The sequence below is a fragment of the Heterocephalus glaber genome, unplaced genomic scaffold, assembly GCF_053883595.1.
Source record: "Heterocephalus glaber isolate CG9 unplaced genomic scaffold, H.glaber_assembly_v1.0 deba00001532, whole genome shotgun sequence".
Classification (NCBI taxonomy): domain Eukaryota; kingdom Metazoa; phylum Chordata; class Mammalia; order Rodentia; family Bathyergidae; genus Heterocephalus; species Heterocephalus glaber.
This window is the reverse complement of record NW_028258330.1, coordinates 27,591,799-27,608,393: the sequence shown is the minus strand read 5'-3', so window position 1 is coordinate 27,608,393 and position 16,595 is coordinate 27,591,799. Positions and strand designations below refer to the sequence as shown.

General features: G+C 39.4%; 1 protein-coding gene across 5 annotated transcripts in view; it reads left to right on the top strand.

Moving 5' to 3' along the window:
• The window catches only part of Ndrg3 (NDRG family member 3), an 81,154-nt gene that overhangs the window by 30,722 nt on the left and 33,837 nt on the right, over positions 1-16,595 (top strand). For 2 of the 5 annotated variants that reach the window (XM_004867824.3, XM_021246968.2), the window contains exons 3-4: positions 2,639-2,674; positions 15,026-15,131. In XM_004867824.3, coding sequence (XP_004867881.1) covers positions 2,639-2,674; positions 15,026-15,131 — 142 coding nt within the window. Of the gene's footprint in view, positions 1-2,638; positions 2,675-10,693; positions 11,061-15,025; positions 15,132-16,595 lie in introns of those variants that run through there. The other 3 variants (XM_004867826.3, XM_087189133.1, XM_087189134.1) reach the window with 2 other exon arrangements.

The window sequence follows — 16,595 nt, the reverse complement described above, 5'->3', positions numbered from 1 at the left end:
AGCACTTGGGAGGCTGAGGCAGGAGGATCACCATGAGTTCAAGGCCAGCCTGAACTACATAGCGAGACCCTGTCTCAAAAAACCAAGAAAGCTGGGGATTTAGCTCAGTGGTGCTGCCACCTGCCTCACAAGCGCAAGGTCCTGACTCCGATCCCCAGTACCCCCCCCCAAAAAAAAAAACCAAGAAAAAGAAAAATGAATGATACTTTAGCCAGGTGTGGTGACACATACCTGTAATCCAGCACTTGGGAGGCTGAGGCAGGAGGATTGCTGTCCATTTGAGGCCAGCATGGGCTACATAGTAAATTCAAGGCCAGCTTGAACTACATAGCGAGATCCTGTTCCAAAAACACAAAACAATTAAAACTAAGAATGATACTTTAGACTAGCCATCTCTGCCAGTGTCTTGCTTGTTCCCAGTGGCATCTACAGTCTCTGTATGATTGGTAATCTTTTGTGACTTTACTGCCACCTTTAGAAAAACAAGGGCTGCTCACCTATAACCTTATTCTTTTAGGGGCTTTTGGGTTTTAGATCATACTCTTTGATAGAAGTTTCTGAAATAATGGAAGTGTTCAGCCAGGTGTGGGGGCACACACCTGTAATCCCAGCACTCCAGGAGGATGAGGCAGGAGGATTGCTGCGAGTTTGAGGCCAGCTTGGGATACATAGTGAGTTCAAGGCCAGCCTGAACTACATAGTGAGACCTTGTCTTGAAAACAAAACAAAAAAATAATAATTATGAATGAATAAATAATAGAAATGTTCTTTAACTGCACTGTCCAATAATATGAGCATTCTAGATGTGGCTAATGCAACAGAGAAACTGGATTTTTAAACTTAAATTGTACATGTGACTGAAGGCTAATCATACTGGGTGGTGCAGTTACAGAGATCATGCCACCTGGTTGTACTAGTTCTCCTGAGGAAGACTCTTTCTTTGGGCATTTGTACTAGGCATTTTGTAGAAGGCATTTTGTCCTTCTAGCAGGGTGGGGGTTAGGAAGAAGTATTTCTAAGAGTTTCTTTTTTTTTTTTTTCCGTACAAAGGATCAAATTCAGGACCTTGCACTTGCAAGGCAGGTGCAGTGACATTGAGCTAAATTCCCAGCCCTGTGAGTTTTCTTGAAGGGAATGGCACTTAGTATTCTCTTAGGATCAGATACACAGAGCTTCTCTGGAGGGACAGCTCTTGAGAAATTGCTTATTAGTAGCTCTACACCTTCTGGAAACTGTTGTGGAAAAATAGTAAATATGTAATTTAAATATATAAATGTATTTTTATTTATTTATTTATTCATTCATTCATTCATTTTGAGATAGAGTCTTGCTCTGTAATTCAGGCTGGCCTTGAACTTGTGGCAATCCTCCTGCCTCAGCCTCCCCCATTAGCTATCATGCCTGGCAATAAATATGTCTTGATAAAACAGTTTCTAAATAATGAGAGGACTTTTTCAGAAGGGCCTTATACTTGAAGTCAGAAGTTTATTTTATTTCCTTCTCAAATACATAGATCCTTACTTTTTTAATATTCTTATGTCATAGTTTTTGTTTTTTGTTTTTTGGTTTTTTTTTGTACCAGGAATCAAACTCAGGACCTTGCGCTTGCCAGGCAGGCGCAGAGCCACTGAGCTAAATCCCCAACCCTTATGTCATACTCTTGCAAAAATGCCTCTAAAGTATCACCATTGACTTTATTTCTCAGTTAGACATTACTATCTTATAATCCTTTTTTTAGGGATTTGGTGAATATTCCTTGGATCTTTTGACTATGTTCTACTTTTCTTTTTTTACTTGCAGTCCTAGAGATTGAACCCAGGGCCTTGGGCATGCTAGGCAACTACTTTACCATTGAGCTACATCCCTAGTCGTGTGTTTACTTGTTTGTTTGTTTGTTTGAGACAAAGGTCTCACTGTGTAGCCCAGGCTGGCCTCAAACTCACAGCAGGGCAGTCCTCCTACCTCAACCTTCAAGTGTTGGGATTATAAGCATATGCCACCACACCTGGCTTTGTGTTCACTTTAAAAACAATGCACTGATTTGTCTTTTTTTTTTCTGTCACCGGATGCATAGATGTGCCAGTGTATTGGCAGCCCTGTTCTGTCCTTCTTTCCCTCCTTCAGTGACACTGCTTTTCTTAGATTTCATGTCTTTCTTTTCTGATCCATCCATGGCTTTGTCTTCTTCCATATCCTTTCTCTAGTTTCCAGATCTCAGCACCCTGGCTCTTGCTCCTCTTTACCCTTTCAGAGTTAGCTTCTAGTACCTTTCCTCCTGGGTACTTCCTGTGTGTACTGGGTGTGTGGGAGACTCTGATTCACATTTCACCCTCTTCCCATAAATTTTCACTGATCTCCTTTGGTAGGGAGGGGCAAAGTTACAAGCTTTGTTAAGAAACTAGGTTCCTTCCCTTTATTTTCAAAGTAAGCCCACCAAAGCATAATCTCACCTCTGATCATGTAGCCTGTACTAACATGCCCATAACCCACTCTGCCTCTGAAGCCTTTTGAGAATGATTTTAGTTTTATGGCAATCAAGAGATTGCACCTGCACCACTTTCACTGTGAACTGAATTTGCTGTGCATTTGGGGAAACCACATGGGGAAACTGACTGTGTTTTCTGCCTTCTGTTGACAGAATGGTACACGAAACTTCCAGGACTTTGACTGTCAGGTAAGGACTGTACAAGCACCAAAGAGGCTCTGTACAGGATCTCTGCAGAGAGATGTGGTGGTGGTCTTGTACAAGTGGATCTCTTTCCATAGCTAATCATGACTCCTTAATGTTGTTTTGCTTTATTTAAAATGATTTCCTATCATGTACAAAAATTGCCTGGGCTGAGGATTTAGCTCAGTGGTTCTGCTGCCTGTCTCGCAAGCAAAAGGTCCCAAGTTCAATCCCGGTACCAAAAAAAAACAAAATTGCCTGCCACGTACCTGCTTTATGACTGTAGGTTACTGGGCTGAGCTGTCTTTTTGTGATTAAGATCTCCTTTCCTTGCCAGACATGATGTTGCTTGCTTGTAGTCTCAACATTCTGGGAGGCTAAGGCAGGATCACAAGTTTGAGGCCAGCCTGGACAACTTATCAAGACACTGTCTCAAAATAAAAAATAAAAAAGTAGGCTGGGAGCCAGGTGTGTTGGCATACGCCTGTAACTCCAGCACTTTGGGAGGTTAAGGCAGGAAGATTGCAAGTTGAAGCCTCTCCTGGGCAGCATAGTGAGATCCTATCTCAAAATTAAAAAAAAAAAATCAAAAGGGCTAGGAATATAGCACAGTGGAGAGGCCCTAGGTTTGATCCCCAATATCCCCCCAACCCATTCACCCCCAATTTTCTTTCCTCAAATGATATTGGAAATCTCATTTGTCGCAACTACCAAACGGAAGGTTGTTTCTTGACTTTAGAGCAGGTAGAGGATGGACAGTTTAGAGATAAACTTCTCAACAACAAAATATTTTCATGCCTTTGTGTTTGGAAATACAAAATTCAGCCTGACTCATTAGTATCTTTCTAAATGATATATTTCTTCCTAATCTGCTTTTGCTGATAGCTGTATTGCCAGTTGGAAAATCGGTAAAATAAACCAGCAATTCTCTGTCAGTTATCTATTAACTGCCCCTGAAAGAAATGGGCAGAAGGAGCCAGGCATGGTGGCACACACCTGTAATCTTGGCCCTCAGGAGACTGAGGCAAGGAGGGTCGCTGTGAGTTTGAGGCCAACCTGGGCCACATAGTGAGTTCAATGTCAGTCAGCCTGAACTGTATGAGACCCTGTCTCAAAAAAAAAAGGAAGAAAGAAAATGAATGAATTATTTAATTAATATATCATAATGGGAACCATATAAGCTTAGGCAGCTTAGCCCTAAGCTATGGGATAGATGCCATAGCAGTGACATGAAATAGACTCAGAAGGGACAAGCAGGAAAGGAGAGTGTTGGGAACCAAATTCCTTGCTTCCAGTATTCAGCCATCCTGAACACCCACAGGCAAATAATTATATTCAAATAACCCATTTTGTATTGAGTGCAATAGAATCTCTATAGCATTAGCATCAATAAATAAATAATATCACATAGGCAAACCAGTTATAGCATAACAGTTTTTAAGCATACATTATCTCTAATCCTTGAAGCATTATTACAAGGTGGTTTTTATTGTCTTTGTTTTCTAGGTGAAAAAATTAAGAGTCAAGTTTCATAACATCCCCTTGGGTGGTTGGGATTGAAAAACACCATTCTTCCTGAATCCTTTGCCTGTTCTTTCCCATCTGGACTGTCTAGAGCTGAGATATTGTAAGGATTTGGGATACCCATAAAGCTGAGGTTCCTGGTAAGCCAGATGAGGCTCACTGTAGAAAGGGCAGGCTCCTGGTATTGTTAATAGATTTCTGAATCCTACTTCCAAGCACTTCTTGGTTTTAACTTTTTGGTTCTTTATATATACAACATAATCAGCCTAGTGCTCTTAGGAAGTTTGCTACAGGTGATAGGTTCTTTACTCAAAAATAAAAAGTTATATATATATATATATATATATATTTTTTTTTTTTTTTTTTTTTTTTTTTTTGGTGCCAGGGATTGAACTCGGGACCTTACACTTGCGAGGCAGGTGACGGCACCACTGAGCTAAATCCCTAGCCCAATTATATTTTGTTTTTCATTAAGTTTATTGGTACATTTTAGATATACAATACAGTTACATTTATCATTGGGGTCTTGTACCTCTACAGGATGTATCTTGGTTCTTATTTTTTCCCCATTCCCCTCCCCTCCCTTCACCCCCTCCATCCTTCCCTATTTACAGTGACTTTGTTTCAATTTTTTCCTTTTCTCGTATTTTTTCTTTTCCCTTCTTTCCTTTCCCCTACCCCTCCCATTTCTACTCCTTTAGACCTTTTCTTCCTATTTCACATTATCAATTATACATTTTGATCCTTATTTACACTTTTAGTTTTTCACACCAGAGAAACTATTCGGTGTTTACATATGTGTGTCCTATTTATTTCCTTAAGAGTATGGCCTCAGTTGCATCCATTTAGCTATAAATCTCTCTAGTTTCTCATTCTTTATTGCTGAGTAGTACTCCATTTTATAAAAAAACCACATCTTTATCCAGTCTCCAGCTGATGGGCAACAGGGCTATTTCCAAGTTTTAGATATTACAAACTGGGCCGGCGATTTAGCTCAGTGGTTCTGGTGCCCGCCTCGCAAGCACAAGGACCTGAGTTCAATCCCCAGTACCAAAAAAAAAAAAAAAAAAGAAAGGAGATGGTCATTATTAAAACCATGATAAAAAGTAGAAGATATTATAAACTGTGCTGCCATAATCTTGGGTGCGCATATATCACTGTGGTATGATGCTTTTAATTCTTTTGGGAAAATACCCAGCAGAGTAATAGCTGGGTCAAATGGGACCTCTAATCCTAGTTTGCTTTTTGTTTTTTGGGTTTTTTTGGTACTGGGGATCGAGCTCTGGTCCTTGCGCTTGTGCAGCAGTCAGCGAAACCACTAAGCTAAATCCCCGGCCCTAATCCTAGTTTTTTGAGGAATCTCCATATTGATTTCCACAGTGGTTGCACCAGTCCAATTATATATAATTTTTTTTTTTTTTTAAACTGGGGATCGAACTCGGGACCTTGCTCTTGGGAGGCAGGTGACAGAACTGCTGAGCTAAATCCCTGGCCCTCAGTTATATTATTTTTGGTAAATAGGGACAGTCAAGTTTGGGTTTAGTAGTTTGGCTCCCATGGCTCTGAACCCATTGAAGTGGATTAGTATTAATTTTTTATGTACTTTGCCTAGAAGGAAATCCTTTGAGAGAGGGGTGATAGTAAGATTCAAAGTAAAACATTGCAAAAATGGAATGTATATACTGCTGTCTGAAAGTGTAGATGCATTAATTTTTATAAAATTATCTTCCCCCCGCAAAAATGGGAATATAAAAGTTTACACGTTCCTTGCAAAATATATCTTTTAGTTCAGCTCTGATACAGGTAGAATAATAACAAGTGTTTGTCACTGTCATGCTTGTCACTAGTGTTGAATGTACATAATTTGTTTATAAAGAAAAAAACAGACTCAGCTGGGCACAGTGGTGGATACTTCTAATCCTAGCACTTGAGAGGCTGAGGCTGAAAGATTGTGAGTTCAAGGCGAGCCTGGACAATTTGGCAAGTCTGTGTTTCAAAAAAACTAAAAAAATCACAGGCCCCCTTTTTTTGTCTTCCTTTCAGCACTCATGAGTGCTCATCTATCTCCTTTCCGGTCCATCTTCTTAATGGCTTATGATGTCCTAGAGACTAGGGATAGCTCAGTCTAGCAACAAGCTGATAGGAATTTTAGTAGGTAAGAACTATAATGTCAGAGAAATCTAGAATTGCCCGTTTTGCTTGAAGGCATCCCAGACATCCTTGGACATTCTTAGGAGACAAAGCAGAATAATTATAAAGCCAGAATTGTCACTAAGTGGAAAGATATCCCTTGGTCTTGGTGTCATCCACTGGCACAGCTGTCATGGAGTGGACTGAAGCCATCTAATTAGGGCTTCCTTAAGTCTCTGTCTTGCCTCAGAAAAATCCTTACAAATTTTTTTTTTTCTTGGTACCGGGGATCCAACTTAGGAACTTGGGCTTGCAAGGCAGGCGGCGGGACCACTGAATTAAATCCCTGGCCCCCTTACAGATTTTTGATGACAGCCCCGGAAAGTTAATACACTGTCATCAGCCAGGCTAACAACTTGAATCTAAAGTTTTCCCTTTGTTTTCTTTATAGTCAAGTATATGATTTTTTTTCAGTAATGAAAATATAATTAAAAGAGCATGATTTCTCTTGGCTTTTTGGTTTTTTGGGGGTTTTTTTTGTACCAGGGATCAAACTTGGGACCTTGCACTTGCAAGGCAGGCGCCGGAACCACTGAGCTAAATCCCCGGCCCTCTCTTGGTTTTTGATTGTCCTAAGTGGCATCATTGCTGAATATTTCCTCTGAAGCAAAAGCAGTTATAATAAGGATACAGGAGAAATAAGGGAAGGGAAATAATTCCAGGTGACATGCTTACAGTTGATGAGAAAGGAGAAAAGAACCTATTGCTGAATGAAACAAAAGTGAGTCACCAGACTTCTGACTTCTGTCCATTTATCTACTTCAGGGCTACTCCTCTCCTTGTGAGACTGCTTAGAAGTTTGGAACTAGAGCTCAGACAGATGCTGTAGCTTTTCTGTAATGTATGATATATTGCTATAACATTGGGCTGGGGACATAGCTCAGTAGTAGAGCACTTGCCCTCCATGTGCAAGACTCTGGATTTAATCCCTGCTACCAAACACATGATAGATAGACAGACAGACAGACACATGATAGATACAGACAGCCAGACTTAGTTTGTGACTAATCAAAAACAAATTCAGAAAAGCATAAATATAAAGATTTCTGCTACCTAAGGATAAACATTTTTATTTCCAGTTTTTACTTTTACATTCTGATTATCAAGAGTGTACTTGGAGGGCCAGGGAATTTAGCTCAGTGGCACCACGCCTGCCTCGTAAGAGCAAAGTCCTGAGTTCAATCCCTGGTACCAAAAAACATGTACTCAGTAGCTGAATATTTAGTAAGCATAGAGAATTATAAGGTAGCTAGAGAAAATTCATAGTCCTATAACCCAGAGTCAACCATGTTAATATGTTAGTGTTGATACATGTATATAATTTTTAAAATTTTATTAAAATGCATTGTTTTATTTATAAAGCTGTTTTATTAGATTTATATTTTGTGTTCCCTTTTCTGATTTAATATTAGAACACAATCTGATTTCCATGTCATTTAAAAACACATAAAAATAAAATTTAATGAATACTTACTATTTCATCATATGGCCATACCATGATATAACTGTTCCATTATTTTTTGAAATTCTCTCTCCGCCTACCCTCCCCTTCCGTCCCTCCCTCCACTTCCCCCAGTACTTGGAATTGAACCAGTATTACATCCTCAGCCTTTTTTAAAGTTTAGTTTGGTTTGAAACAGGATCTTGGTAAGTTGCCCAGGTTGGGCTCTTGACTTGCAGTCCTCCTGCCTCAACCTCCCAGAGTGCTGGGATTGCAGTCATGTGCCACCACACCTGGTTTGGAAATTAGATTTCTTACTATACGTTCAATTCAATGAACATGTTGATGTAAATTTTATCTACTCTTTGTGTTTTTCCTTAGATGGCCCTTGGAAGAAGCATATTTAAGGCTCTTGATTTATCTTGTCAAATTGCCTTCCACTTCCACTCGAATATTATAATGGATTCTAAAAGCTGCTGTCTGACAGGATATATCATTCCATAGAAGAGCCAGATAATAGACGGTATTCTTGCTCCTAGAATAATCCAGGCATGGCCAAAGGCAGAGTAATTTCATACTGTCTTTTCAGTTGCAGTTGATCTTTAGAGGATGAATTTATAGATCCCAAATGTGAGGGCTGGTTTTTCATACTACATTTCAAATGCATATATATGACTGCCACTTCAAAGGGATTTAAACAGCTTTAACCCTTACAGATGACTTTGTGAATGGGCATTTTAATAAAGTAAAAGTGAAGTGAAATGGATATCATGAAAGTTCCTCCAACAGAGAAGGGCTGTTTTGGGGAGAGCTAGGGTACAACCACGTGCCTCAATGTTAGAGAGCCCAAATCAATCTTGTCCTCTCCCCTGGCCTTCAAGGCTGGCCATAATATGGCCCCAGGTTACCTTTCAGCCTCATATCCTATAGCTTCTCTTTATACGGCTCCTTTCCCCAGAACTGAAATTATGGCGACCTACCCATACTTCTTTTTTTTATTCCCCACTTCTGGTTTGTGCTTTTTATTTCTCATTGATGGCCTTTGTTCGCAGCTCTTCCCCTTGAGATCCTTCCTCCCCTTTTTTGAAACAAAAATCCCCAAAAGTCTTGCTATGTAGTTCATGCAGCCTTGAACTCATGATCCTCCTACGTTGGCCTGCAGAATTCTGAATTCTGGGATTACAGGTGTGCAAGGCCATGCCAGGCTATTTTTTTCCTCCTCCTTCTCCTCCTTCCTCCCTCTTTGGTTTTGTGTGTATGTGGAGGGGGTTAATTTAATTCAGTTCTAAGGATACCAGTGACTTTGTTCTCAGTAGGGGAAAAACAAAAAGAACCTTGTAGCAAAAGCTTTCCTTATTTTACACCATCCCTAACCTCAGTTCCCTTTTCCTCTATAACTAGAGATAACTTCCTACAGGCTCTGTCACATCACATTTCTAGTGGCTGCCCACTGCCCAAAACTCATATCCTTGTAGCTTATCAGCCTCACTGTAAGAAATCTTTGCCTTCACTCTAGGGGAAAGCCCAAGGGAAGACTCTCATTGGCTTAGCAGAGGTCACATGTGCATGTGTGGGTCATATGCACATCAGTGAAACACTCACTGGCCTGAGAGTGTTCTGAGTTGAATATTCACTCTCCTCATTATTAACTGAGGCTATGTGAAGAAGACACTGGAGTTGGTTTTGAAAGAGGAAAAGACAAATTTTAGGTTAACATATTTAGGTTAACAAATTTTAGGTTAACATTTTAGGTTAACATATTTAACATAAAGGAGTTTTCAAGTAAAGAATGTGATTTGTAAAAAGGCTGGGATTTGTAAAAAGGCTGGGAGTTGTCAGTGGTGAAAAGTAAAAGCAGATGTCTGAAAGTATTGATTGAACTAGGCTGTAAGAGGTAAGAGAGGAGAAAGTTGAGACTAGATTCAGGGAAAGTATTATAGAAACTTAAAAAGAGAAATGTGGGCCGGGGATTTAGCTCAGTGGTTCTGCCACCTTGCCTTGCAAGTGCAAGGACCTGAGTTCAATCCCTGGTACCAAAAAAAAAAAGAGAGAGAGAAAGAGAAATGTGATCTTTTGATAGCCAGAAGGCTGAGTAATTAATGGATTCTTTTATTATGAGATGAAATGAGGTTATGCAAATGAACTTTATGCTTCTATACTGGGTAAAGTATTATTGATATTATATCAAAAATTATACATTGGCCTGGGGGTATAGCTCAGTGCTTAGCTAGCATGCCCAAGGTCTTGGGTTTGATCTCCAGAACTAAAAGAAGATGCTTATATAAAAATGAAAACTTATTTTCTTAATATCTACTTGTATTATATTGAAATAAATATAGCGCTATGTGACAAATCAGAGTATGTTGTGCCGGTAACAACACATTTAGTTGAAGGCGAGAAGACTCAAGAAAAAAGTAAAAACTGTTTCTTAACAATGACAATATTCTAAACTTTTTTTTTTTCCTACAGTACTGGGAATTGAGCACTGGGCCTTGCACTGGCCCCAGCCCTTTTAACTTTTGTTTTTGTTTTTGTTTTTTTAAAGACAGGGTCTACTTCTGTAGCCCTGACTGGCCTTGAAGTTTCAGTGGTCATCCTTTCTCTACCTCCCAAGTACTGGGATTACAGGCATGTGCCACCATGCTCACTAAACTCTTAAAATTCTTTAAAAAGCTCACAGAAGGGCTGGGGATTTAGCTCAGCGGTTTCACTTCCTGCTGCGCAAGCTCAATGACCCGAGTTCGATCCCTGGTACCAAAAAAAAAAAAAAAAAAATTAAATAAATAAATAAAATAAAAAGCTCACAGATTAAAACTCTACATCTTTCATTGAGAGGAAGAGGCAGTTCAGGAAAGAGCAGTATGTCACGAACCTGTATGATTTCAGGATTTTTTTATAAGCTTGGAGAGTAAAGGAATCATGTTCACAAAATACACAGCCTTGGAGATGGTACCCAGAGCCAGTGAGGTGCTACATTAGGCCATGCCATTTGAGCACACATTCTCATTGTGGGGTCATACTCTGGAATGTTGGGATAGGAATGCTGAAAGCAGAGGAGGAGGCTATAAGACAGATGTTAGTTGACCAAAGTAGGAAGATGGCAGCAGCTCACTTACTGCCTGCAGGGGCCTGAGCTTTGAGTGAGCCAGGGTTTCCTCACTTCATCTTCAGAGGGAGTCTGGTTCAAGCTATTTGTATATATATTTATGAAGGATGTGTTCACTAATCCTTGTGGAGGTGAGTACCTCCTTGCTCTTCATTCTTTATTCTGCTCAGAACATTTATACTCCTGTACTTTGAAAATGAAGATGAACTTTATGAGATGAACTTTATTGACAACCAGGCATGGCTTCAGAGGGTAATAAATGCTGCCTAAGGCTCTTGGCCCTTTGATAACTTTATTACATGATCTGAAGGCACATTATGTGGAGGTAGGGACTCAGATCTCTCTAAAAGGTTGAGATTTTGTAAGGACCCAATTTTAACTCTAATTTCATCTAGATTATGGATTATGGGTAGTTACAGTTACCCTGTTCCCTCATCTACTTTTTTTTTCTTTTTTCTTCTTTTTTCCTTATGGTACTGAAGGTTGAACCCAGGGCCTTCATACTGAGCAACATCCCAGCCCAACCCCCTTTTTATTTTTTGTTTATTTAAATTCTGAAATAGAGTCTTAGTAAGTGTTGCCCAGACTGGGCTCAAACTTGTGATTCTTCTGCCTTAGCCTCCCAGAGTGCTGGGATTCCTTATCTACACTTGTTTTCTTTTACCTCATCTATTCTATTTCCCTTTGTTCTCATCTTCCTCTTTACCTTCCCTGGTAGCTCACTATCCTCCCCCACCTTGACACACACACACACAAACACACACACAGTCAATAAATACCTGGGGGGCCTGGGAAAGTCCTTTTTAAGACCATGGTATAAACGCACGTTTCCCTCCCTTCTCGGTGGCACAGCTAAGTCCAAGATAGAATATTTAAGCAGTACTGCACCAAAGGTAAGAGAGAAGGAGATCTCTAGCCACTGATTGGCAGGGTGAGAAGTTGTTGGGCGCTCTGTGGAATTTGAATTCTCCGGTATCATCACTCTGTGGCAGAGACTTCTCCCTTTCTGCCTGTTCTTTCTGTCAAGAGATAAAACCTGAGAGACAGGAAACCATCTTGAGTTTTCTTTTAGAATCTGTCCCCTCCCAGAAGGAAGCCGAGTCCTAAAGTTCATGTCCATTCCTTTTCTTCCCAACATTTTACAGTTTAAATATGTATATGTACATATACATATACAGTCTATAGCGTTGCTTTTTAAAATATCTATGTGAGGGGCTGGGAATTTAGCTCGGTGGCGCAGCACCTGCCTGGCAAGCTTGAGGTACTGAGTTTGATCCCTGGTACCAAAAAAAAAAATATCTACATGATAATTACATACATATCCTTCTGCATATTGCTCTTATTCAGCATTATATTTTTAAGCTTTTCTGTTATTGCTTATATTCCTAATTTGCTCATTTTTATTTGTATTTTATGATATGAATAAATCATAATTCATCACTTTTCCTATTGATGAATATGTGGACTGTTTTCCAACTTTTTTTTTTTTACATAAGCAAGGTTGCAGCATACATCTCTATTCATGCTTTTCTCTGTGTGTGTGTGTGTGTGTGTGTGTGTGTGTGTGTGTGTGACCATGACCATATTTGAGAATTTCTTTAGATTATACCTAAAGGTAAAATTGCTGTAGAGTAGGTTTTTTGTTGTTGTTGTTTTTGTTTCTGTTTTTTTAGAGAGGGTCTGTAGTCTAGGCTGGTCTTGAACTCACTGTGGAACTTAGCTGGCCTCAAGCTAGATCCTCCTGCCTCAGCCTCCTGAGTGCTGGGATGACAGGTGTATATCACCACAGCTGGCTTTTTTTTCCCCAGCAGTGCTGGGGGTTAAACCCAGGGCCCCTACAGGGAAGTGCTGTATCATTGAGCTACACCCCCAACCTGATAAGCACTGATTAACTTTACTGGAAATAACCAAATTATTCTCCAGGATAGTTGTTCCAGTTTACATACTTAATAATAGTACATAGAATTCTTACTTTTCTATGTTCTAGTGTGTATGAAATAGCATCTCATTGAATTTAATTTGCACTTTCGGGCTGGGGATTTAGCTCAGTCGTTCCAGTGCCTGCTTTGTAAGCTCAAGGTCCCGAGTTCGATCCCCAGCACCAAAAATAATAATAATAATAATAATTTGCACTTTCTTGGCTGCTTACTGAAGTTTATGTCTTTCTTAGTTTTTAAATAGTACCCTACCATTAATGTCATTGTTTCTTAGCCTTTTCACTCAACACTATGTTTTGTTTTTGTTTTTTGAAAAAAATAAAAAAAATTAAAAAATAAATAAATAAATAAATAGTACCCTATATTTTCTTAGTACTTACCACAAACAATTGTTATGCGTTGGTTTGGTCATTTTCTGCTTCCCTATCTAGAACATAATCTGTATAAAAGCAGAGATCACATCTCTCTGGTTTGCTGTTTTATACTCAGAGCTTAGTCTGGGGTCTAGCGTATAGTAGGGATTCAGTGAATGGAAATGTACTAAATGAACATGGTAGGAAGGGTTCCCTCAGTAAGTCTGGTGTTATAAGGCAAACACTCAATGAAGTAATAATGATTTATTTCTTTATATTTCTCTTATCTAACCCCTATGTTTTATTCCATTGCTAGTTCACAGATTCTGCCCTTTCTTACTTTCATTCAAGCTTTTAAATTGACTTGAATAGGAGATATCAATAACTGAGAATAACAGAAATATTGAATCACTCATTGCTTGATTTGATAGGATTATCTGTCTACAACAGTTTTGGGCCTATGATTTGAAATATACCGATGTCTAATTAGCCTGAGATTGTCTTCTGTGTCCCATATCAAAGGAAAAGCCAAAGCGCTGTTGAGGTTCATTATTAGGTAGGAAATTAAGTTAGAAGTCCTTTGCCTTTATTGAGATTCTTATGGACAGAGTTAATCTTGTCTCATCTAACATATTTTCTGAGATATATGCAGAATTTATGAACAGTAATTCACGAAGACAAATAATTTTTAATTTTGCAGAAATATAAAAGTTGGAGAGGAATAGACCAAATCTTAGTTAACTTTTCTGCAGTCCCTTTCTTTTCTATCCACTGATCACATCCTTTTCTGTCTTTGTTTAGTTCCTGACTTCTCCTCTGACTGCATCTTAAACTTTACTCATTGCCAAACCAGGCATGGTGACGCATACCTGTAATCCCAGCACTCGAGAGGCTAAGGCAGGAGGATCACCTAGAGTTCGAGGCCAGCCCAGGCTCCATAGTGAGTTCAAGGCCAGTCTGAACTACATAGCAAGACCTGTCTCAAAACAAAACAAAAACAACTTTATTCATTGCCTTAATTACAGTTCTTTGGAGAATAAGGAGTAAATCCACCCAAACTAGTTTGAACCAGAGTCAACCTAGGGATGTCTCAGAACTTAAGACCATACACAGCTGGAATCAAGAGTTAAAATAGTGAAAGATCCCATGTTTACTTCTCTTTTCAAGAGAACAACCAAGCTAAAGATAGAATCTCTTAGACCCAATTATAAATTCCTGTGGGGAGGATGCTGACCCAGCATGGCCAGATGCTTTCCAGGTAGCCATGGCCAAAGGATTGTGTTCTACAAATATGGCAGGCAGGAGCTCCTGTAATATGTGGGTAATAACGAATAACAGAACCCAAGAAAGAAGGAAAGGGTCTTAAGTACACACACCCACAGGTGTCTACTCAAATTATCTGTAGCTGAACATATGCTCAGAAGCTTTGAAACCTCTGACTTTTTGCCCAGCAGTTTCTTTTACTTTGTTTCCTTAACTTTTCTTCTCCCAAATATTATCTGGCTCCTTATCCACCTTGCTGATCTCCTTCTCATAGCCAATTGCAAATGTATTCTCAACAGATCCCTGACTTCTTGGACTTCTAAATGAGCTTTGGGGCTGGCAAGGTGTATTTTCCTCTTGATCTGTTTATTTATTATCTATCCAGCAAAATTAGAAAATGTGAATATTATGTATAATATGCTTATAGTTCATTAATGTGTCCTGCCCCAGTGAGTGAAAAAGAGCAATGAAGCAGGTATTGTGAAACTTTAGCAACCTGGAAAGTTCATTCTGCCTTTACTGAGACCTTACACTCTCTTACAGGAACATGACATAGAAACAAATCATGGTATGGTCCATGTCACTATAAGAGGCTTACCGAAGGGAAACAGACCAGTTATCCTAACTTATCATGACATTGGACTCAATCGTATGTATTTGATTTTATACCTTCTCAGTTTATCATAATGCTTTCCTTATATATTAAAAAATATATAGTTTTTTGGGCCAGGGCATTAGCTCAGTGGTTCCGCCACCAGCCTCGCAAGCACAAGGACCCGAGTTCAATCCCCGGTACCAAAAAAAAAGAATAAAATGTATATATATAGTTTTTAATAGAGAAGATTTTCCCCTTTCTGTCTTAACCTTTCCTCCTTATTGCTACATTTATTGATATCAGGGTTAAAGTTCCTGGTAAATATGGAGGGGAATGTGTTTTGGAAGACAGTGAATTATATCTTGCCTTTGTGTCACACCTGCTAAAGGACTGCAAATTATATGATGAACTGATTTAAAAAGTAGAGCTGGGCTGGGGATTTGGCTCAGTGGTTCCGCCACCTGCCTCGCAAGCACAAGGTCCTGAGTTCAATCCCCGGTACCAAAAAAAAGAAAGAAAGTAGAGCTGAAGTCAGTTTTTTTCAAATATATACTTTGGCTTTTTTTTTTTTTTTTTCATGTTTCACATTGGAAAATCCAGAGTTAAACTTTGTTATGAAGACTTCAATGAATTGTAAAAGTAAAAGTATCCTGGGCCGGGGATTTAGCTCAGTGGTTACAGTGCCTGCCTTGCAAGCGCAAGGTCCCGAGTTCAATCTCTGGTACCAAAAAAAAAAAAAAAAAGTAAAAGTATCCTTTCTGTAGACTCATCAGTAACTTTAAGTGGACTTTTCTAACTGGTAGAGGTAGAGCATCCCTAATCCAAAAATTAGAAATCCAAAATGATCCAGAATCTGAAATAGTTTGAGTGTCCACATGGTTCCCCAAATGGAAAATTCCACACCTGACCTCGTATGATACGTCACAGTCAACACTTAAGGGCACCAAAAATATTGTGCACAATTACCTTCAGGCTTTGTGCATTAGGTATATATGAAACGTAAGTAAATTTTATCTTTGGACTGGGGTCCCATCCCCAAGATATCTCATTACATGATGCGTATGTCTCAAAATCCAAAAATACTTCTGATCCCAAGCATTTTGGAGAAGGGATGCACAGCCAATAGTATAATCAGCTTTTGCCACAGACACGCAGTCTGAATATTTTTTCACCCTCCTCTGGCTTTCAGAGGTAGTCTGCATTTATAAAGCTAGAACTTTTGTGGCTGTCAGCCTGAAAAGTGATTTAAGGGTCCGGGATTTAGCTCTGTGGTTCTGGCGCCTGCCTCACAAGAGCAAGGTCCCGAGTTTGATCCCTGGTACCAGAAATAAAAGTGATTTAAGCTGTTGTGCTAAGGGTAAAAATTGAAGCAGCAGCCCCTTCCTGCATCCTGACAGTTTCAAGAAGAGACAAACTCCCAGATGATGAATGTAAGCTTCTCAGAATATTCACTCTAGCTAGGCACTTGGAGTGTAGTCAGTGTCTCTTTGTTAGATATGGAAATAAGATACAAGAGAA